The sequence below is a fragment of the Cydia amplana genome, chromosome 10 (assembly GCF_948474715.1).
Source record: "Cydia amplana chromosome 10, ilCydAmpl1.1, whole genome shotgun sequence".
In the NCBI taxonomy this organism is placed as follows: Eukaryota; Metazoa; Arthropoda; class Insecta; order Lepidoptera; family Tortricidae; genus Cydia; species Cydia amplana.
In genome coordinates this window covers 12,101,757-12,125,978 of record NC_086078.1, presented here as the reverse complement: position 1 = coordinate 12,125,978, position 24,222 = coordinate 12,101,757, and the positions used below count along the sequence as shown (strand labels likewise).

The 24,222-nt window shown below is 42.2% G+C and overlaps 1 protein-coding gene across 1 annotated transcript; it reads left to right on the top strand.

Annotated features, from left to right (window-relative positions):
* The first annotated feature begins 249 nt into the window (after nt 1-249).
* LOC134651687 (baculoviral IAP repeat-containing protein 7-B-like) lies at nt 250-21,948 on the top strand. Its single transcript, XM_063506788.1, has 11 exons — nt 250-654; nt 3,556-3,701; nt 4,693-4,815; nt 5,875-6,095; nt 6,131-6,342; nt 9,794-9,955; nt 10,540-10,611; nt 11,406-11,508; nt 12,963-13,107; nt 19,890-20,190; nt 21,826-21,948. Exons 1-11 carry the CDS (start codon nt 250-252, stop codon nt 21,946-21,948), a joined length of 2,013 nt encoding a protein of 670 aa, XP_063362858.1.
* Nucleotides 21,949-24,222: the final 2,274 nt, after the last annotated feature.

The following is a 24,222-nucleotide window of genomic DNA, read 5'->3' as shown; positions in this document are numbered from 1 at the left end:
ACGTGAAATGTCAAACTTTACTTTAGTCTTTCGTCATTCATTGCTTGATTGCTTAAGTTTTATTGTATTGAAATCTAATACATTTTGTCCTTTTAACATTGCTGTTATGTGATTATACGTTTAAAAACAGCACAACTGAACATAAATCAAATAAATTTGATGAGTCAGTTATTTTATTGACTACATTGTAAACAGTGCAAGCAGTGCTATCTAGAGTTAGTGCGAAGTTTTTGTTTCATTTTAGAAAAAATGAATTTAGAGATTAATAGATTGAATACTTTTTCAAACTGGCCCATGGGAGCCCCAGTAGATCCGATACGAATAGCGAAGGGGGGCTTCTTTTATACTGGGCAAGGTACAGAGGTGGAGTGTTTTAGTTGTGGTGGAAAAATTTCGCAGTGGAATTACGGTGATCAAGTGATGATGCGCCATCGGCGGATGGATCCCAACTGTCCATTCGTGGTGAACCCACAGATGGCGGGGAACGAGCCACTCGTTTTGGATCGCGCGTTCACGGCCCAGTCAGCCACAGTTCCTGTGCCTGCTCCTGTCCCTGATGAGCTTGTGACATCCTCGCAAGACGCTGGGCCGACTGAAGAGGATGAATTGTATAAAAGTGATGCTCTCAGGCTGCTATCTTTTATCAATTGGCAGGTATGATGAATCAAAACATGATTATGATTTGTTGTTTATAAACAATGCTAATTTTATTTATTTTTGTGAAGGTAAACAGTACACTGTAAAATGTTGTTGTGCTTTATTAGCCATCATTGAAATATTGGAATTTTCAAGCATGTAATATAAGCTTTTAGCTAATTTACTATTGATTTCATTGGCATACTATTCCATGTCCGCTTTGAGACAACAGAGTGGTCTCCCTTTATCTCTCCCACATGATTAATCGATTACCCATTCAATTCTGAGAATTCACGAGCAAACTGTATTCCTTGTACACATAACTTTGCTTTATTTAATTTCTTATTACTGATTAAATGTTATATAAGTGTTGGTCAGTACTAAAGAATACAATTTGGTGATTTTTTTCTTGAATATGGCGATATAATATTATAAATAACTTACACAAGCTATAGCCTTTATAGCTTGTATACATTTTTTATTATTGGATGCCACTGTAGTAACCTATGTATGTGGGCACTTACTTATTCCTTAACCAAGTTCACTGGTTGACACACAATGCCAAACACACATGCATAATGTAGATTATTAGCAATTGTTTTTTTTTTGTATCACTTTACAGTTGCCAAGTAGATGTTCCATAAATAAAATAACATTACCATATAAGATTTACATACCTTCTGCCTGCAACTTGCAGACATGCATAGAACTATCCATTGGAAATTCTACTCCTCCTTTCTAAACCCTCCCTGTTTCTGTTATAAAAACTTTCCTTATTATCTTTTAAGCATTAAATTTTTTTTGGAACACAAACTATGTATCTTCGTAACACATTTCATCTAAATTGGTTGAATGGTATATGAAGAGAAACAGAAAACAGACCGAAAGAGTTATTCTTGTATTTTTTGTATTAGTAAAGATATATTTAGCTACATTTATCTAATTAAAGTTTACATTCCTTATCATAAATGAATAAATAGTTGCCAAGCGGACCCCAGGCTCCCATGAGCCGTGGCAAAATGCCGGGACAACGCGAGGAAGAAGATGATGATCATAAATGAATGTTAGTTGCACTCTTGTATGATCTTTTAATTATCTTTGAATGTCAACTGAGGCAGAAGCCAGTTATCTACATTTCCTTGCTGTAATATTCTGTTATAAGTATATATGGTTACAACCTTGACTTCTAACAAAGTGTCTTGGGAGCAATAAAAAAAAATCAAAGTAATTTTATTATGCTTTGTCACATTTCTAGGTCAACGTTGTCTATTGACATGACCAATCAGCTTACTAGCAAAGGAATTTGTAGGGCTGATGACCTTGCTTGTAAAAAATTACCATTCCAATAAACAGTTTTCCTTGATCAATTAAATATGACTCACTTAGGCTCACTTCTACAGTCAGGTTGTTATTATTCTTGTTTTTTTAACTTTGTTTTGGGGCTGACTGCAGATCCCATTGCTGGGTGGAAGCCTCCTCACTTTTTCTCCTCATCCCTGTTCAGGTTCAGGCTCACTCCATTATATACCTTAAAATAATATAAACCACACTGCAGTTGGCGTGCAGTTCCCTTACAAATTGCAGTCGGGTCGTAGTCCGTCTGTACCACCCCTTAAATGTGTAGGTATATTCATTATTTGATAACCAGAATGACCCATCATCATCATCCTCGCGTTTGTCCCGGCATTTTGCCACGGCATTTTGCCACGGCTCATGGGAGCCTGGGGTCCGCTTGGCAACTAATCCCAGTAATTGGCGTGGGCACTAGTTTTTACGAAAGCGACTGCCATCTGACCTTCCAACCCAGAGGGTAAACTAGGCCCGTATTGGGATTAGTCCGGTTTCCTCACGATGTTTTCCTTCACCGAAAAGCGACTGGTAAATATTAAATATATTTCGTACATAAGTTCCGAGACCCAGGCCTCTTAATAATAAAATCCAGCTGTTCTTGGATGTAGCTTTTGGATTTGAGATCTATAAATTAAAAGCATTAATACTCCTGTAACTCACACATGATTCTGACCTCTGGCGGTCTAGCATGAGTTGCGTTCTCGCGCGCGAGTCTACGGACTTGAAGTCGCGCCAGATGTATGGAGTCGCGCGCGAGAACGCAACTCATGCTAGACCGCCTGAAAATCGAGCTATTGTGTATCTGTCTGGCAAATGATAACTTTGTACCTCTTACTTATAAGTCAACAGCTTGTTTGGGGTCTGAGGCTACTAGCCTTGATAATGGTTGTGTATATGGTTTTGTTCCCGAGTACAGGGGACGGGAATTCCCAGGAATTTGAGGCATGCACTGTCTGGTAACAAAATGTGGAGTTCATGGGTACCCGGAAGTTGTACCAAATTTCATTACAAAAATTATGACATCATTCAAAGTTTCCTTTTTATTACAAGCTTTTATCACCTGTCTCGTTGTCTGTCTGTCGGTCTGTAATCAAATCTTGCAAGTTAAATTTGATCCACTTCCCGGTTTCCGATTGAGCTGAAATTTTGCATGCATGTATAAATCGGATGACAATGCAATATTATTATGACATAGAGCTAATCTGATTATGGAGACAGGAGGTGGCCATAGGAACTCTGAGATGAAACAACGCAACCTAATTGTGTTAGGGGTTTTTAGAATTGTCTCGATGAGTATTAGTTGTCTGTCGTAAGAAAAGTACAGTCAGCGATAAAAGCTTGTACCAAAAATTAAATTTTTGCCAAAAACTTATTTGTTAGAAGCTAGGAACTGGAAAAGTCCGGAAAAAGAGATCTGATGCTTGATGCCCACGCGAGATCTTATCTACCACCATCCATTGTGGTAATAAGTAAAATTATATGTGTACCTTTGAATCCAGTGCAATTTGGCATTAGATTTACTTCATTAAACATCCTTATGTTAAACTTAAATTGTTTTGATTCTTCCAGGACGACTCAATATCCAGAGAAGCACTGGTTAATGCGGGGTTCTACCACGCCGGGGAGGGGCGGTTGCGCTGCGCGTGGTGCGGGGGAGAGTTGGCCCCTTTCAGAAACCTTGGCTCTTTAGGAGCACCTGTAGATATACATCGGAGGTAAGTGGCCTTAAAGCAGTTTAAAAAAGTAGTGCTGGTTTTTGACCCATAGGCAGTTTATTAGATTTTAGCATTATATTAAGCAATGCAATTTAAGAAAATTAGCTTTAAAATATTTATACCAAGTATAGTAGGAAATATGAACGGAATTCCCTATTGGCGATAAGAAGAATTGTACAAGTTTATTAGGAATTGGAGCCTATAAGAGGTATGACGCATGTGTGCAAATTGAAATCACTGGCCTTTATTGCATTCAACGGTGCTGTGAGTGAACGTTTACTTATTGTGGCGTAATAATTTCATTTCTTTAATGGGTAATTTTATGTGGAGAGGATACTTTAACGTTGATATAAAGAATTACACACTTTGTAATTAGTAATACCTACCTAATTAACTGTTTTAGACTATCTCTTTTTTAGTGTTCTGTATAAAAATTGCAAAACAAACAATAACACGGTTAGGCACTAGTACCTACATCTATAATTTCGTTAAAGTTTATTTTTTTACCTTTTAACTTTTAGGCTCAAATACTGCCTTGATTATCACCAAGTAGCACATGACTCAACCACACTATCACAGTCCCATATCGACGGACGCCTCCCGTTTTCTAGTGAACACTCGGATGCACCACAGAAAAATGTATAAGGAAATAGTTAATCATGCCAGCGGAACAGTGTTGTGAATAACGCTTATTTTTAGGCTTAAAGACTCGAGCCCTCAAGATTCGTAAGTCTTGAAGACTCGACTATATTTGAGAGTTTTATTTATTTATTACGCGTATGGATGTAAGAAATCGGCTTTGCCCCTTTGAGGCGTTAAGCTTCGAGAGTCTTAAGGGTTCGAGTCTTTAAGCCTCGAAATGAGCGTTATTCAAAACAATACAGCGAAACTCTGTATAGAGACGTGAATCGAAACGTATACAACACAGCACCAAGGTTTACTAATCCGTGGTCAGTTATCTAAGTCATTCATAGTATTTTACGTTTTACAGGTATTTCCCGCGGTGCGATTACGCCCTCCGGTTAGATAATGCGTATCGCGCGTCCAACATATCGCCTCCATTCTCGCCACCGCACACCCCCCAGGTGGAATCGCCACGGAATTCCGTGATGTCGTAAGTGTTTTTAAATTTTTGACATAAAAATCATAGGCAATGAATTAATGACCTGGTGGAACTTAACCTTTCATTGAGTTTGTCTATAAGCGCCACTTGCACCATTCCACTAACCCAGGGTTAACCGGTTAAACATGGAGTATCCATAGTTACCAGTACAATTTGACACTGGGTTAACGTTTTAACCGCTTAACCCCGGGTTAGTGGGATGGTGCAAGTAGCGCTTACGGGTTTTAATACCCTTTCCAATTAAGTTGTACATATTCTAGTACCTAAATGTTCGTTGCGTAGAATCTACAAGTTTACAAAACACTCATCGTTTCATTTACTCAGGGTTCGAAATTATACAGATAATTATAGTCTTTGATAACTATCGCGATAATTATCCGATAAATATTGTGATAATTATCCCAGGTATGGATGGTGCTATATTTATTTTCTTTGAAATCCTTGATAGTAAATAATAATGATCGGGGCGTTTTCTATATTTTGGGTTTTAAATTTTAGGTTATTATCAAATCGATAATTATCAGGCATATAAAATCACGATAATTATCCTTTCGAACCCTGCATTTACTAACCGCAAATAAAATGATAATACTGTAATTGCAAATAAAATGATAAACCAACCACACTAAGTATCAAAATAATATGAGTGCCGTATCGCTTCGGGGCGGTCTATCGTCCTACACTACCAAAACGTAATATCTAGAACATCAGTGACATTAAATTTGAACCTTAATACTATGACGATAGCGGTTGTTTTTCAATATGAATGTTGTACTGGCACGTGCTAACGCTTGAGCTAGCGGCTTTGCGATAATAGAGACAATGGCCTTTGTTTGAAAGATTAAGGTCCGAAGCGAAAAGTTCACCTCAGAAGAGCCATACTATACTAAGTTGTTATAATTAAGTGAATTTAAAAATAGCGACATCCATTTTTATTTAAAAAAAATGTTATGCTCGTTTATGGATTACCTGTAATTTATGTTAATATTACTAAAATAAGTGATTTATAATCTTAGAGAAATAAATATATTTGAACTGAACTAATTACAGGGAAGGCGCCCTACACAACTCTCGCCTCCTCGCCCGGGACGGGCAGCACTGCACGCAGCTGGGCGTGGTGGGGGTCTCCGGGCCCGGCGTGCAGCACCCCGCGCTGGCGAGCCTGGCCGCGCGCCGCGCCACGTTCCGCGAGTGGCCGCGGGCCCGGCCCCAGGGACCCGATACCCTAGCCGAAGCGGGCTTCTTCTACACCGGGCAGGATGACCAAGTGAGTGTCATGAGTTTTAAGCTAATATTCTTACGGAAGGCGTCCAACACAACTCGCGTCTCCTCGCTCGGGACGGGCAGCACTGCACGCAGCTGGGCGTGGTGGGGGTCTCCGGGCCCGGCGTGCAGCACCCCGCGCTGGCGAGCCTGGCCGCGCGCCGCGCCACGTTCCGCAAGTGGCCGCGGGCCCGGCCCCAGGGACCGGACACCCTGGCCGAGGCGGGCTTCTTCTACACCGGACAGGACGACCAAGTGAGTGTCATGAGTTTCAAGTTAATATTCTTACGGAAGGCGTCCAACACAACTCGCGTCTCCTCGCGCGTGACGGGCAGCACTGCACGCAGCTGGGCGTGGTGGGGGTCTCCGGGCCCGGCGTGCAGCACCCCGCGCTGGCGAGCCTGGCCCGGCCCCAGGGACCCGACACCCTAGCCGAGGCGGGCTTCTTTTACACCGGACAGGACGACCAAGTGAGTGTCATGAGTTTTAAGCTAATATTTTTAAGATATTTTTGTTAGGTTTGGAGGTTAGGACTCAGACAATGATACACGCACACGGTCGGTTGCTAACTAACGTTTATTGGTCCGCGCGATGCGCTATACATGCATACGTACGTAGGTAGGTACATATAGATATAGAACCAATCAGGGATCGGATACCGGTATTTTTTGTATGGGAACGGAAACGGTATTTTTTCGTTCTTTGCTAATTACTTCATTTCTAATTAAGCAATCTAATAATACGAAGTCGTAACCTAAAAACACAACTGAGTTCCACATTTCGAGTATAAAATAATTCAAAAAATATGGTTTTTTGCAAAAACTTAGTTGCAAAAAACCGGTTCCGATCCCTGGAACCAATGGATACTGCATAACAGGCTATACGCTACAACTATAGCTAGATACAAATATTAATCCTAACAATTTTCAATGTAAAGTTTAGTAGTTTCAAACGACTGACCTTGAAGTGTATTAATGGGCTTTAATTAGATAGTTATTAGTTAACTCTAAGTGCACTTTTAGTCTGTTATTATTGTAACTTCAATTTCATTTCAACTTTGAAATCTATTTAGTACTACTTATATAAGTTATATGGTTAATATATATTCTAATTAAGGAAACTGTAGGTCTATAAGTCTGATAACCCTTCATTGTAATAATGTATTACTATAAGAGACTGTTTGTTTCTAAATAAATAAAATTAAAATTAAAAAATATTCTTATGGAAATCGATTTTGATCGGAACCATAGATTATTTACCTTTTCTAATTCCAATGTTAACAAAATTTGCTAGGGAGTCGTTTTCGGGATTTCTCAGATTTCAGACTATTTATTTGTAGATATAACATATTTCTGTATGCATAATTAAGTTATGCATCAGTTCATAATTAATATATTTACATTATGTATTATTGTGGCAGTTCTACATAGTAGGAGTTCTCTTCTATTCTCAATCTTAATATTCTTAGGAAGTAGAAAAGTAAAAACCACCGAGTTAACATCAACAAATTATTTTTTTATTAACAAAAAAGGTCAAGTCGATCACTAGTAACTTGTTTTAAAAGCTTTTGAGAGCCACCGATTTCAAAATTGGCTTCCGTTTTGGACCAAAGATGACAATTTGACAATCATGCTTTGTAAAAAATCTGATAATTGTTTATAGGGTTTTGTGGCGTTTGAGATTTCGAAACTATGACAATCCTGAAAGTCACTATAGGAGTTAGATTTAAAATATTTGAGCACACATTTTTTTCGCAGGTCGATCTAATAATCTAATCCAATACGACAATATTATACACAAATAATATCAGCGATGCATTTTGCCTATAACAGACATTTCAAGGAAGTTTAATGATAATTATGCAGCTCGCCTTATGGTTTCCTTATAAAAGTAATCAGATGGGACTATTTGTAACTCGATATTGTAGGCTAGATGCTCAACCATTGAAGAGAACGTGTTTATCAAAAATGGACATTGGCATGCATAGCTTACGAACATGTTCTTGTTTTTGGGACCTTTTTGAACGAATTGCTTAATTAATGTTTTTTTTTTATATAATGACGTTGACGAGTAGAGTTACTCTAGAGTAGTGCAAAATATTGTAGCCGCAAATTTTACGTTTAAAATGATCTTCTTAATCACAACAACAGGTTTAATTCTACGGTTTAGACTCGCTTGTTTTTAGTCACTCGCGCGACATGTTTCGGAGAGCCTAGGTCTCCTTTCCCAAGCACTAACAGCAGCTTATTCAATGATGGTATTCAGTGTTGGCCGAGACGTTAATGCAATTGACCATTATTGACCTTAGCCATTAGAAATTGAACCGTAAACTGTAACCGTCCGTTACGGTTTACGGTTCAATTTGTACTGGTTAATGGTCAATTGCAATTAACGTTCGGCCAACACTGTTAGTGTAAGGCCTGAGTTGACGCTCGAAGCGGAGCGTTCAGCGGGGCGTGCAGCGTGGCGTCGGGATTAGGAGTAATTTGAGCAGCGTGCACTAAGGCCGCTCCTATACGCTTGCATTTGTTTAACATGCACGCCGCACGCCCCGCTCCGCTGCACGCCCAACTCGAGCGTCCACTCAGGCCTTACACTTAGTATGTCTCACAACAGTAAATAGGGATGTTGACACATGTTGAATTTTATAACAAAATCTAGTAAAATAGATAGCAAACGAGCAATTTATCACAATAATGTGGATATTAAAATAAAATATTTAAAAATTACAAAAATACAGGACCTGAAAGTTTCAAAATTTAAGTTTTTTTTTAACTTCCAAAAACGATAAAAGTAAGGGTACCATTCGATTCCTTACACTTCACCAAAAAAAATATTGTATAGCAACTATATACATAAACGCAATATTTCACCGACAAAAACGCAATTTTCTTGTTTTGTCCATACTACAACGTGGGCGATGACGTCACGGCCTCTGGCCGTTTTGTATAGGGCGTTTCGCGAGTCAAGTGCGACTGTCGGACTTATTTCTGACTTTTGTGTTACTTTAATGCAATGGGTCCCATATAGACATTTGATCCTAAAACAAACCCGATCGATTGATACCATAAAATAAAAATTAGTCATGTAGCCTATTTAGGGCATGCAGTACCGGTCCCAGTACCAAGAATTTCATTTCCCGGTTCTGGGCATGGCCGGAACCGGGATTCCCGGTTCTTCCCGGTTCTCAAGGCATCTTTTGATTACTTTTAAGAAATTGTTTGTGTTAGCGTACAATCTTTATGAATGACTTATTTTCATATAACTAATTGCATAAGAACTAATACATGACTTATTTTATTATAAACAAACACTTAATTGGCGTTCCAACCTATTTTATGAAATTAACCGGCACACTGCCTCCGCCTGGGCCGAGCCACACGGCCGTAACGTAGTCGATGAACTCAGTACTATGACGGCACCGCCTGCCTGCACGAATGTCTACTTTACTAGGTTAGTTTGTCGGGTTATTTGGGTCCCCCGTGTCATAGCACCATTATTAAATGTTATATAATGTCTCGAGCTAAAGTACTAAAACATTACTATTATTGAAATGGGAATAAATAGTCATATGATGAGAACCGGGAAGTACCGGTACCGGGTCTTCAGTGCCGGTTCTTTTGACACTATAAAATTCCCGGGAATTCCCGGGAATATGAGAACCGGGAATTCCCGGGAGCATGCCCTAAGCCTATTGTAACGCCAGGTTTGCTGTTTCTACTGCGACGGCGGGCTGGGGAAGTGGGAGGCGAGCGACGAGCCGTGGGCGGAGCACGCGCGCTGGTTCCCCGGCTGCGGGTTCGTGCAGCTCGTGAAGGGCGCAGACTTCGTGGCCCAACACCGCGCCACACACCACGCGCCGCGGGCGGTACGTATTCTACAGTTTGTCAAAGGGCTGCCTCATTTCAAACATAGAAAGATTCATACTATCTTTGTCTTACACTAGTATAGTTTGTAGCTTTCTAATAGACCCCGAAGGCTAATCCTATTGTCTATTGTTAAGAAAAACCGCTCGTGCCACGTGCCACAACCACCTGCATAAAAAATCGGTACTTCGGTTACTGAGTGCCGGCGAGTCGAACGCTACAGAACCAGTCTAAAATGTGTCATCGAGATGCGTAACAAAGGCGCGTTATCGGAGAGCGCACCTACACTGGTTTTTTGAGCGTTGGACTAGCCCGCGCTCAGGTGCCAAATAGAATAATTAGGACCCTTTTTTGCAGGTAAGTAGCACGTGCGGTTTTACTGAACAATAGACAATAGGATAAGCCTTCGGGGTCTACTAGAAAGCTACAAACTATACTAGCACCGAAAGGAAAGGATGAGTATATCGTGCGAGACGAAAGGATTGGTGCGACTTAATATAGTTGCGATAATACGTGCTAAATGTGATGATGTGTTAGGAAATTTTATTTTTTCATATTGTACCTATATCTACATATTTTCTTGCAGACGCCCGATGACAGATCAGTTAATAATAGACAACGAAATCCATCAGTCAATTTTCCAGTCAATGAGAGCCAGGTAAGGTAAATAACCACAGAGTCTGTGCGGAGTCGTGGAATGTAAGGGGAACCCACACGGAACCCATACATTCTTGGACTCTTTTTTTTCCACACATACTCAAGCTCGGACAGATTATCGCAAAACAGTTGTAGCTTAAATATAGAATAACATGTTTTAAAATCCTAATTACTGTGTTTTAAATTATTATTTATTGTCGCAACCCGCAAATGTCCAAAAGTTTGCGCCTTTTTCTATTACCTTTTTTTGCGATAACCTGTCCGAACTTTGTAAATAACGCATGCAATGCTGTTAAATAACTAAGATATTAATTTTTGTTGCACAAAAGGCTTAATGCCTAAAGAATCCGTGGGATGTCTTAGAACAGCTCCTAGATAAACAATAAAATACCTAACCCTAACGAGTATGAGACACATTTTTAGGGTTCCGTACCCAAAGGGTAAAAACGGGACCCTATTACTAAGACTCCGCTGTCCGTCCGTCCGTCCGTCTGTCACCAGGCTGTATCTCACGAACCGTGATAGCTAGACAGTTGAAATTTTCACAGATGATGTATTTCTGTTGCCGCTATAACAACAAATACTAAAAACAGAATAAAATAAAGATTGAAGTGGGGCTCCCATACAACAAACGTGATTTTTGACCGAAGTTAAGCAACGTCGGGCGGGGTCAGTACTTGGATGGGTGACCGTTTTTTTGCTTGTTTTGCTCTATTTTTTGTTGATGGTGCGGAACCCTCCGTGCGCGAGTCCGACTCGCACTTGGCCGGTTTTTTGTTAATTTAAATTCATCAGGTGGAGGAACAGATGGACTCGCAGCAGGCGCTGGTCGCGTTGGGAGCGGGTTTGGACGCGGCGCGGGTGCGGCGCGCTATCAGACGGCGGTTGCAGACCACTGGTATGTTACCAATACCTAAAGTCTATTTTTTTATTCGGTAGACTAAAATGACATTTCATAGTATGAAATGACATTTTATGTTTATACTATGAACTGTCATTTCAGTCTACCGAATAAAAAAATAGACTTTACATACATACATACATCACTGGCTCAGTGACCCAAAATAGTTATTTGTACAACAAGAGATCAAAGTTTGATATTTCTTCGAGTGCTTATTTTGAGTACCGTGCAAGCGAAAGATTCTATAGTAGATTCACGAGCGTAGCGAGTGAATCTAATTTAGAATCTTGAGCGTAGTAAGGGACTCAAAAGCGCACGAGATGTAAATAACTTTGATCTCGTGTAGTTCACAAAACTTTTCACCTCAGCAGTGAGAACATATTAGAGAACCCGAAAAATGTATTCCTTCTTCATCACTTACCTCTATTCACTCATGTTTTCTTAAGATATACCAACAATTAAGTTTTCACCTCAGCAGCTCGAACAAGGGTACTTTGCTACTTAAAAACAGTGAGCAAAATCGCATTTTGCTCACTGAGTGAGCAAAATCGCATTTTGCTCATTTTGTCTCACTCAGTAGCAAAGTACCCTTGTTCGAGCTGCTGAGGTGAAAAGGATCTTGGCCTCTGACACAAGAGAGCGCCACTCTGCCCTATCCTGCGCCACTTCGCGCCAGTTGGGTATTCTGAGAGCGGACAGGTCTTTTTGGGCTTCGTCACTCCAGCGGTACCTAGGACGCCCAGACGAACGTTTTCTGCCGGAGTGTCCCACTTACCAATACATTAAAAACTAGTAACTCACTTCGTATTTTACTTTCTACTGCTAGAAGTACACGTGCCACCTAAAGAGCTGGCGTGAACAACAAGATTTTAATCAGTGTGCCTACTTTTATGAAAAATTGAAAATTACCTACTAAATATATACTTATTTTCCGATTGTCTTGAAAAAACACTAGAAATAATATAACTTTTTATCTTATACCAATCCTAGTGTAATCGTTTTCGAAGTAATAATAACGTAAATATTCATTTGAGTACACGAACGTAAAAAATAACTGAAAGAATCTTATTTACTTTAACGATAATAGTCAAGTCAAAATATACTTTTCATGTACACCGGGACTTAATCGCGTACAATTTAATAATGTGTAAAAATCGTGAAAATTTAAATCAGTGTAGTGGTTACTTTGTTAGGACACCGACTTTACAGGTTTGATATTATAATAGTTTTTGCTCGGTTTCGTGTGTGAGGTATTTCCTTTGCGCTACGACATGGGACTCTTCAAGAAGCGGGTATTTAGGGTTCTCAAGGGTCGGCAACGCTTAAGTGGCTCCTGTGATGTTGCTTATGTCCATGGGCGACGATGACCGCTTCCCATCAGGCGGCTCGTCTGCTCGTTTGCTGACTGTTACATGAAAAAAAAAATCGTTTACCTAAAAAAACTTGTTTAGGGTTGCCGTTCACGTCATCGGAAGCGCTGATCGACGCGGTACTGGACGAGCAGCTTAACGAAGAAAGTTGGGGAGTGACCACTAACCAGCGGTTCGCGAGGGATATCCTCGCCGAGGCACTCAGGGAGTTCGCTCCTGCTGCCGGGTAAATATTTAACCTAATTAATTTTTAAACCATGCTGCCCAAGAGACATGTTGAAACCAGTATTCACAAGAATAAACCTTATAAAACGGCTCCCTGGTATATAATACTAGTTTTAAAAGCGCTAATACTGCCCTGCTAAGCCGAAAAGCGCTATCTCAAAAGAAAATTCATTGCTAACTTATACTTTAGTTTCTCTAGCTGAAAATTCCATTTTCAAAATCATTTGTTTTTGAGATAGCGCTACTTAGCTTAGGAGGGCAGAATAGATGCAATTGAATGAAGAAAGTTGGGGAGTCAACACCAAGCAGTGATTCCCTAGGGACATTTTCGGCGCTCAGGGAGTTCGCTCCTGCTGCCGGGTAAATATTTAACCTAATTTATTTTTAAACCATGCTGCCCAAGAGACATGTTGAAACCAGGGATGTTGCGAACATCCGCATCCGCGGAACTTCCGCATTATTTTCAACATCCGCATCTGCATCCGCATCCGCATAAAATCGATGCGGAGCTTATGCGGATGCGGATGTCTAACAAGTCGGTACAGGAACGTCTTAGCGGCGGCGTAAGTGCTAGGTAATTTCGTCATTACCTATAACGAAATCGTCTAGATCCAGAAAAGTCGCCGAAGTTACTGTTTATTAAATATAACGCACCTATATTCTTGCTCAAATACTAAACGTCTCGTTTATTTTAACAAAAAAATACTAAAAATTTAATATTTGACGTTTTCTAAGTACCTAATCTTGACATCCGCATCCGCATCCGCATCCGCGGATGTGAGCCTTTAAATATCCGCATCCGCATCCGCGGATGTCAAAAAATCTGCATCCGCAACATCCCTGGTTGAAACCAGTATTCACAAGAATGAACCTTATAAAACGGCTCCCTGGTATATAATACTAGTTTTAAAAGCGCTAATAGATGCAATTGAATGAATAAAGTTGGGGAGTCAACACCAAGCAGTGCTTCGCTAGAGATATTCTCGCCGAAGCGCTGAAGAAGTTTGTTCCTGCTGCCGGTAGGGTTGCCAGATGGTCGGGATTCGGCGGGATTCTCCCGATTTTTAGCACGTGTTCCCGATTCCCGACAAAGTGAAAATTGTCCCGAAAAACAGCATCACGTTATAAAACAATAATTTCAAGTTCTGAACTGTCGTCGAGCGAACCAGCGACCCGCGTCGAACTCGTCAGCGCGCGCGCAGGGCGCGCGTGGCGAGATTGGGCAGAGCAGCTGACGTAGTGCCAATAATGTAAAATATCGTTGTTTTTAATACAATTAATTTAATTTGAATGCTTTTTTTTCCCGACTTAAGGCTCAAAATCCCTAAAAATTGATATTTTTTCCCGATAATAGCGCCTTTCGATCTGGCAACCCTGCTGCCGGGTAAATAATACAACCCCAAGGGTTTTCTTTTTAATCCATACTGCCCGAGACTCCCGAGAGACATGCTGAATGCGTAAGAGTGACGAGGCCGTTTTCTAAAAGCCTTATTCAAGTGGAAGTTTCTTTTCAACTCCATTTATTAGAAAGATACTCTTTCGTTCCTCAAAGAGCTACAGAAAAGTGTGTGTAGAATATCTGTGACGAATCGATTCAAAATAATAGTAACATAACTAAATTAACTGTCATGTCTCTAGACATAACCTAAATTAATTAAACTATATTATCACACATTTCCTGATCATCACATTTGTCTGATCTGACTGATTAATTTGTCTATATTTCTATTGTATAATTGCTTTATATCTTTCTAATTCTTTCCAATTTTTAGTCTATTTTCCCCATTCCTTTTTGTGTAATATATGTGTCGGCGACGGATGGTCCCGATGGCGGTGGGCGCGTGGGGGTAGTACCTAGATGTATTACTTCACAGCCAAAATAGTAGGTATGCTACCAACGCATGAAATAAACATTCGGACTCATTAACCATACTAGTGCCTACTATTTTTTCAGTACTAAATCATCAAAATAACAACGATCTTACGATGGAATCGGATTCGATAAAAATAAAAAGATCACATGAAATCGTTCAAATCTTTATTTAAGTCAAACTACACCGGCTCCAACCCTACACCTCTGACCCGAGAAGATTTAACCCGGCAACAAACTCGGCGGGACACATCTTTTCAAAACAACACATAGTTTCTTTATTTTACAAAAGTAAGCTTCTAATGGCACATAAGAAATCAAAATAACACTTGGAATAAAACACTTAGCTAAACGGTTAAACAACGTGAGAATCTATAAGCTTTCAGAATAATCCTTCAGGTGTAAGCCTTCAGGAACGTAGCGAATTAGGCACGAGCTTGGCTAACGTCCGATCTCTAGCGCGGTCCGATCAAGAAGAAGGCAGCCAGTTCCAGCGGCGGAGCCAACCGCTCCCGCCTCCAATTCAAGTTGGTAAACCTGCCTGACCAGTCTACCAACATAACGACAAAAATGCCTGCCCGTGCCTACGTTCACTCAAGATAGGTACACATCTTGACGTTCCAAAGCCTTCTACCTGTCATTTTAGTTCAACAATACGCCAAACATTGCTAATCGATTTTATACAGGCGTCTAACTATGAACTGTAATGCTGCAATACGTCTTTCTGGTGTCTCGCTCCGACACGGCCGTCCTGCGTTACACACGTCCTCGTGTGTGGGTGTATGCATTTGATACTGAAACAAAATATACAGCACAGTATCTCATCGCTCGGTCATTCCTGACCAACAATTTGGGTCTCACTCAAATTACTATTAAAATCAAACTTTGTTTTCAATCAAACCAGAAAAAATAATTGTTCTAGATTACTTTAACAATCCTCAATTCTCTAGTCAAAAATAGTCCATCGAGCAACGACTAAATAAAAATACTCGTCGGTAATCATCGCCGCTATCTAACGGATACACTCCAATAATCATCGCCTCCATCTGGCGGATACTCTCAAATTTATGTGAAACCAGAACAATCCCAAACAGCAAAAACACAAATCACAACAGCTCTAATTCATTGCTCGACAGTATCACTACTATTGTCATCAGTATCAATTTACGGGGAAGTAATCTGGCATTAAAAAAAAATTGGTCATATGTGATCAAAATTTTTGTAAGACATCTTAAAATAAATAACATTCTGAATTGATAGTTCCAATTTTACTCATATGAACACAGTACATAAACGGGAATTCATTTTTAACAAAACAACACCAGTCCTTCGGTGCATTGCCAGTCCTTCGGCAGAAACCAGACCCTCGTCAGAAGTAACCATCTCAGCCGCGTAAGTGCTACTCCTCGCAAAGAGCATTCTGCACATAAAAAGCAGACCACGTGCACCTCTTACATGCTCCGGCACTTCTGATGCGGTCACTAAACAATACCCAGTCCATCGGGCATACTTTCAGTCCATCGAAAGCAAAACAGTATTGCCCAGTCCATCGGGCGTGCCTTCAGTCCATCGAAAGCATGACAGTATTGCCCAGTCCATCGGGCGCGCCTTCAGTCTATCGAAAGCAAAACAGTAGTGCCCAGTCCATCGGGCGTAATTTCAGTCCTACGAAAGTACAAGCTTTCAGTCCGTCGAAAGCAAAACAATCTTAACAGTGTATTCCAAAAAAAGAAAATAAAAACAGGTCTTTAAATCATGTTACTCAGAACCATTGGTACTATCAGCGTCAACTGATCAACTGAAACTGAACTTTACTGATCAAAATCACTAAAGATAGCTTTCTTCTTTAGCTTTAACAACAGAAACTCGCTCAAGACTTCTATGCAGAAGTAAAACATCTCAAAATAATCCCAACGAAATGGGAACTGCTCACCAGCTTAATAAAGTATGATGCACGCGACCAAGTCAAAGGTGGTGGTGGTGAGGTCCAACCTAGCGATGTGACGAGTCCACTTTTTTTCAATTCGAATCATTCGAATTGATTCGGCCGCCGATTCGAATTCAAAATCGAGTTGACTCGACTCGACGATTCGCGTGGTTCGCGACAAGGCACAGGCGCGGAGCGAGTTGACCGGCGAGTTACGCGGCAGTTGTTGTAAAAAGAACCTTCAGGGCACGGAATTAAGGTTTATTTTTGAATGGCCATACTAGCAGTGAACTCGAGTTGGGATACTTGGGATGGCGAATCAAGCGGCAGTTGTTGTAAAAAGAACCTTCAGGTCACGGAATTAAGGTTGATTTTTGAATGATCATAGTACCAACTCGAGTTGAGACGGCGAATCGAGCGGCAGTTGTTGTAAAAAGAGCCTTCGGGCTACGGTATTAAGGTTTATTTTTGAATGGCCTTAGTAGGAGTGTGATAGCGTTGACTCGGCTCGGCGAGTTGGCGAATTGGCGATTCATTCGCCGAGTTAGCTAGTGGTCGAGTTGATTCGAATTGCCAATAGTCTTGATTCGAATGAACTCATCTGTAGGCTGATTCGAATTATTCGAATCAGATAACTCGACTCGCCCATCGCTAGTCCAACCCAAGCACGGAGGCTGATCCTTTCCGCTTGCCGTTGCCGTTGCTGCGGCAGATTGCGAGAGACACGATGTGGTTCAACATAGCTGGCTGTTACTGAAATCATCATTTGCACGGTATCAGGTTTATCATGTATGCAGGCTAAACTCAAAAGGTTTATGAAATGCAAGGTAACAGACACAAAAAAAACATGTTTCCAATGTATACGGGACTTCAAAAATCTCAGAATAAAATTTAAACTTCAATGAGTGCGTTTTCTTTCATTCTATGAACAAACAAACATGTGTTCCAAAAATAAGTAACACGGTAAAATGGGCCAATACGAAAAGTGACAGCTTATTAGTTACGTTCGACTGTTATGCTTCGCCATTACACTCAAAATAAAATTCATTAATAAACAATTAGAACGAAACCTGTCCTTTTATTTCCAAATCTCCAGCACAGAAGATACTGCACAGCCGCCTCTGTATCACGGGCGCAATGGCGTCCGCAAGCTCGCTCGGCTCCGGCTGCAGGACACTGTAACATTAATTTTCATATGCGTAGCTCATGTTTCCATAGTATACACGATTTGTGATCTATCACGGCATTACGAGCAATAATTTGTCGCAATTTTATTAATTACTAAACATTACAGGGTAAAGATTACATAATGCTTGCATTGGCAAATCAGCAGGATCAATTTCTAACGGTGCATTGTATTTTTATGAAAAAAAAAATATTTTTTGAGGGTAGATGCACAAGTGAGCGATGAAATAATATCACGTCGCGACAGCCAATATTTGATTTTAATTAACAATATGGATTTCACTTCAAAATAACTTAAGATCACTTAGATTTCAACGGATTTTAAAAATTAATTGTATTTTCAAATCAATTATTGAGGGTAGATTCACAAGTGAGCGATGAAATAATATCACGTCGCGACAGCCAATATTTGATTTTAATTAACAATATGGATTTCACATCAAAATAACTCGAGATCGCCTCGATCTCAATGGATTACAAAAATTAATTGTAAAGAAACGCGGCGATACCAGAGATGACGTCACGTAACGACCGCTATGCTCGACTGCCTCAATCATAATTCACAATTTCACAATAATTCTCACCAAATAACAATGAATTACACTCACCATTCAATCAAGGTTAGACACGTGAGCTTACCATTACAAAGTGTCCAGATTATGGAATGTAGGTCACCAGAAATACACCACGCTCCCAGGTGGCTGTGTAAGCAATACATGAAACTCCGCATCTATCCCACTTGCTGATGTCGGGGACGGATGGTCCCGATGGCGGTGGGCGCGTGGGGGTAGTACCTAGATGTATTACTTCACAGCCAAAATAGTAGGTATGCTACCAACGCATGAAATAAACATTCGGACTCATTAACCATACTAGTGCCTACTATTTTTTCAGTACTAAATCATCAAAATAACAACGATCTTACGATGGAATCGGATTCGATAAAAATAAAAAGATCACATGAAATCGTTCAAATCTTTATTTAAGTCAAACTACACCGGCTCCAACCCTACACCTCTGACCCGAGAAGATTTAACCCGGCAACAAACTCGGCGGGACACATCTTTTCAAAACAACACATAGTTTCTTTATTTTACAAAAGTAAGCTTCTAATGGCACATAAGAAATCAAAATAACACTTGGAATAAAACACTTAGCTAAACGGTTAAACAACGTGAGAATCTATAAGCTTTCAGAATAATCCTTCAGGTGTAAGCCTTCAGGAACGTAGCGAATTAGGCACGAGCTTGGCTAACGTCCGATCTCTAGCGCGGTCCGATCTAGAAGAAGGCAGCCAGTTCCAGCGGCGGAGCCAACCGCTCCCGCCTCCAATTCAAGTTGGTAAACCTGCCTGACCAGTCTACCAACATAACGACAAAAATGCCTGCCCGTGCCTACGTTCACTCAAGATAGGTACACATCTTGACATTCCAAAGCCTTCTACCTGTCATTTTAGTTCAACAATACGCCAAACATTGCTAATCGATTTTATACAGGCGTCTAACTATGAACTGTAATGCTGCAATACGTCTTTCTGGTGTCTCGCTCCGACATATGTATGTTTATCCTATACATTTTGTATGTATTTATATCCTTTATCTTTCTGGTACCTTGTTGTACATTTTGCTGCATTTGTCACCCGCTTTTCACTTTCTCCTCTCATCTACTCAAAGGTTAACTGGAAGAGATCCCTTAAAGGGATAAGTTCGCCTTTGTACTTCTTACTAATTGTATGTTATTTTTAATAATGTCTTTTTCTACAATAAAGAGTTTACTACTACTACTACTATCACAATTCCAGATTAATACCATCACCAGACTGCGACCAAACATCTCAATCGGAAAGTTCCTCGCGATCTCGAACGCCCAACGAGCCTCAACCCAGCCAAGAAGTTATAGTAGCGCATGCGGATACTAGTCAAACTGCCAGCAGGGACCCTGTCAGACTGAACTGTAGAGTTAGCAATGACAGAGACAGCGATAGAACTGACAGAGTGGGAAGTGAGAAGGAAAACAGTCCGGTGAGGAAGAAATTGTCTTTGGAAGAGGAGAATAGGCAGCTGAAGGAAGCGAGGCTGTGCAAAGTGTGTATGGATAGCGAGGTGAGTGGTCTCAATTTTTTTATTCTTTATTTCTTTATTGCACCATGGTAATTACAAGATGTTAAAAACATAAAACGTATCTCATGGACCCGGAACGGGTATGGCAGTTAAAACTTAAAACTAGGACTAGTGCTATTAAAAAATAAATTCTTAAATATGCGGCGAAATTATTCGCTATTATACTTGGTCAACCAGATCTTGACAGTAGAAAAAGGCGGCAAATTTGAAAAATGTAGGCGCGAAGGGATATCGTCCCATAGAAAATTTGAATTTCGCGCCTTTTTTTACTGACAAGATTTGGTTGACCAGCTATAGTTAATAAACTATTAAGGTTCCGTCACACAGGCGCGTTTTCCTTTTACATATAAAACGCTCACGCCCTGCTCACGCGCCGCCCGGAAAACGCGCCTGTGTGACGGAACCTTTAGTTATTTATACAAACCTCTAACGAGATAGAATGCCTGCCTCGTATTAGTTATTACTAGACTACGCTGTTTAGTTTTATATTAGCACACTGGATACGATTCGCACGTCGTTCTGGTGTGCGAGCGGGATGTCGAGCGTGCATAGCGTTGTCTCACTCAAACATCCAGTCCAGTGCTATCTAGTGTGCTAAGCGACATACTCTCCTGACAAACTCTTACTTCCCAGTTTTTTAAATTAGTTGTCTATGTTAAATTTTCAGCAGTACTTATCCGAATATGTTTGCGGAATATTTTTTCTTATAGGGCAATATCGCCAGACAAAATAATGTGGGATATTATGTCAATATGTCCATCTTGGATATTACTGACTCCAATAATATGGTATACTAAATGCAACAATGTAAATTATCCAACGATTTTTTTCATTATGATGACCAGTTGACCACATGCCTATTGTTTCATGTTTGCGGTCCGTAACTAAATGATAAATAAGTCATAGGTTACATGATTTAATATAATTATGTATAATGTTTTTACTTAGTTTACTCACCATATACCATACCTATTCTATGCTATGGTGACATATTAAGAACATAATAATGTTCTTAATATGTCACCATTTCATTTGTCACATTGCGTTAAGCCGGTTTGCAGTTCCCGCGGATTACCGCGGATTACCATTAGGTTATCGATACAAATACAGTACTGGAACTGGGAAATGTGAATTCTCGCCGTACAAACTCAGTACCAGAAGCGTAGTTTGTATACACAGGGTATGACAGGGTGGATAAAATAGCCATAATCGGCTTTGCCATACTGCAGCGTAGGGACTGTATTTAAGATAAATTACTCTACACCATGCATGAAACAAAGCACTAGAAGATTAATAGAGAAACGTAGACAACAGTTATTTTTTGACACAATTTGTATAAAGCTATAAAGAGTAGCCTTCTTTTTCATAAACGTCTGCTAAGTTAATCAGCTGATGATCAACGTTTCTCCCTCTCTATGACATAACGACAGATAAGGACAAACGACGATCATCAACTGATTAAGTTAGCAGCCGTTTATGAATAACGCCATAGGTAATTTGATTGTGACGTCACATGCTAGTGTTTCATACATAGTAGGAAAATCGTTTTGACAGTTCGGAAAAAGAAACTGATTTGACTAGTAGTCATATACCCTATAGTGTGTGTGTACGTGTCAGGTGAGCGTGGTGTTCCTGCCGTGCGGGCACCTGGTGTCGTGCGCGCGCTGCGGCGCGGCGCTGGCCACGTGCCCGCTGTGCCGCGAGCCCGTGCGCGCGCTGGTGCGCGCCTACCTCGCGTGACCGGCGGCGGCGACCCAGGTCAGTGCTGGCTGCTTGTCTATACACTACTATAGTGTGTGTGTACGTGTCAGGTGAGCGTGGTGTTCCTGCCGTGCGGGCACCTGGTGTCGTGCGCGCGCTGCGGCGCGGCGCTGGCCACGTGCCCGCTGTGCCGCGAGCCCGTGCGCGCGCTGGTGCGCGCCTACCTCGCGTGACCGGCGGCGGCGACCCAGGTCAGTGCTGGCTGCTTGTCTATACACTACTATAGTGTGTGTGTACGTGTCAGGTGAGCGTGGTGTTCCTGCCGTGCGGGCACCTGGTGTCGTGCGCGCGCTGCGGCGCGGCGCTGGCCACGTGCCCGCTGTGCCGCGAGCCCGTGCGCGCGCTGGTGCGCGCCTACCTCGCGTGACCGGCGGCGGCGACCCAGGTCAGTGCTGGCTGCTTGTCTATACACTACTATAGTGTGTGTGTACGTGTCAGGTGAGCGTGGTGTTCCTGCCGTGCGGGCACCTGGTGTCGTGCGCGCGCTGCGGCGCGGCGCTGGCCACGTGCCCGCTGTGCCGCGAGCCCGTGCGCGCGCTGGTGCGCGCCTACCTCGCGTGACCGGCGGCGGCGACCCAGGTCAGTGCTGGCTGCTTGTCTATACACTACTATAGTGTGTGTGTACGTGTCAGGTGAGCGTGGTGTTCCTGCCGTGCGGGCACCTGGTGTCGTGCGCGCGCTGCGGCGCGGCGCTGGCCACGTGCCCGCTGTGCCGCGAGCCCGTGCGCGCGCTGGTGCGCGCCTACCTCGCGTGACCGGCGGCGGCGACCCAGGTCAGTGCTGGCTGCTTGTCTATACACTACTATAGTGTGTGTGTACGTGTCAGGTGAGCGTGGTGTTCCTGCCGTGCGGGCACCTGGTGTCGTGCGCGCGCTGCGGCGCGGCGCTGGCCACGTGCCCGCTGTGCCGCGAGCCCGTGCGCGCGCTGGTGCGCGCCTACCTCGCGTGACCGGCGGCGGCGACCCAGGTCAGTGCTGGCTGCTTGTCTATACACTACTATAGTGTGTGTGTACGTGTCAGGTGAGCGTGGTGTTCCTGCCGTGCGGGCACCTGGTGTCGTGCGCGCGCTGCGGCGCGGCGCTGGCCACGTGCCCGCTGTGCCGCGAGCCCGTGCGCGCGCTGGTGCGCGCCTACCTCGCGTGACCGGCGGCGGCGACCCAGGTCAGTGCTGGCTGCTTGTCTATACACTACTATAGTGTGTGTGTACGTGTCAGGTGAGCGTGGTGTTCCTGCCGTGCGGGCACCTGGTGTCGTGCGCGCGCTGCGGCGCGGCGCTGGCCACGTGCCCGCTGTGCCGCGAGCCCGTGCGCGCGCTGGTGCGCGCCTACCTCGCGTGACCGGCGGCGGCGACCCAGGTCAGTGCTGGCTGCTTGTCTATACACTACTATAGTGTGTGTGTACGTGTCAGGTGAGCGTGGTGTTCCTGCCGTGCGGGCACCTGGTGTCGTGCGCGCGCTGCGGCGCGGCGCTGGCCACGTGCCCGCTGTGCCGCGAGCCCGTGCGCGCGCTGGTGCGCGCACGGGCTCGCGTGACCGGCGGCGGCGACCCAGGTCAGTGCTGGCTGCTTGTCTATACACTACTTAACCCTTAAATACAGGATTTTTTGTATATTTTCGTAATAAATTGAAATAGATGGGTAATGTTGTATAGATTGTAGGAAAAATAAAGAAAAAATAATATATGCATATTGAGCCCCGGGCCATCAAAATATATTTAAGGGTTAAACACTCCTCAATCTACGGCCCACGAGACCTTGCGGTCAAACCCTCGAAGAACCAGAGACCTTCATTTCAGCAAAAACAGCTGTAGCATAAAGTTAACATGATTACAAAACATGTTACCCTGACTCCGTTTGACAAACCAAGGAGGTTGTATAGGTGGAGCACCAATTAATTTTTAAGTGTGCGCTTGCTACTGGCTAATTCGACAATTAAAAACATACTGCCGTCGACTTATTTAACTCTTATTTAATTAAATTTCTCCGACAAGTATGTATAACGCTTAGTAGGACAAAAAAAAACGGAAATTATGCAAAACTAAATTCTAGCATTTTTAAATGAAGTTAAATCTCAGTGGTAAATATATGCCCCTTGGATCCATCCTTTATTAAAGGATAATACATTGTGAAAGAACGTTACACCTTTTCCCATTTTGAAATGTATGAAGCTTATGTAATTGTTTCTAAGTAAACAATTTACGGAAAAATAAGCACCACTCATATCCGACAGCTACGAGTGAAATTTTCCTCGCACT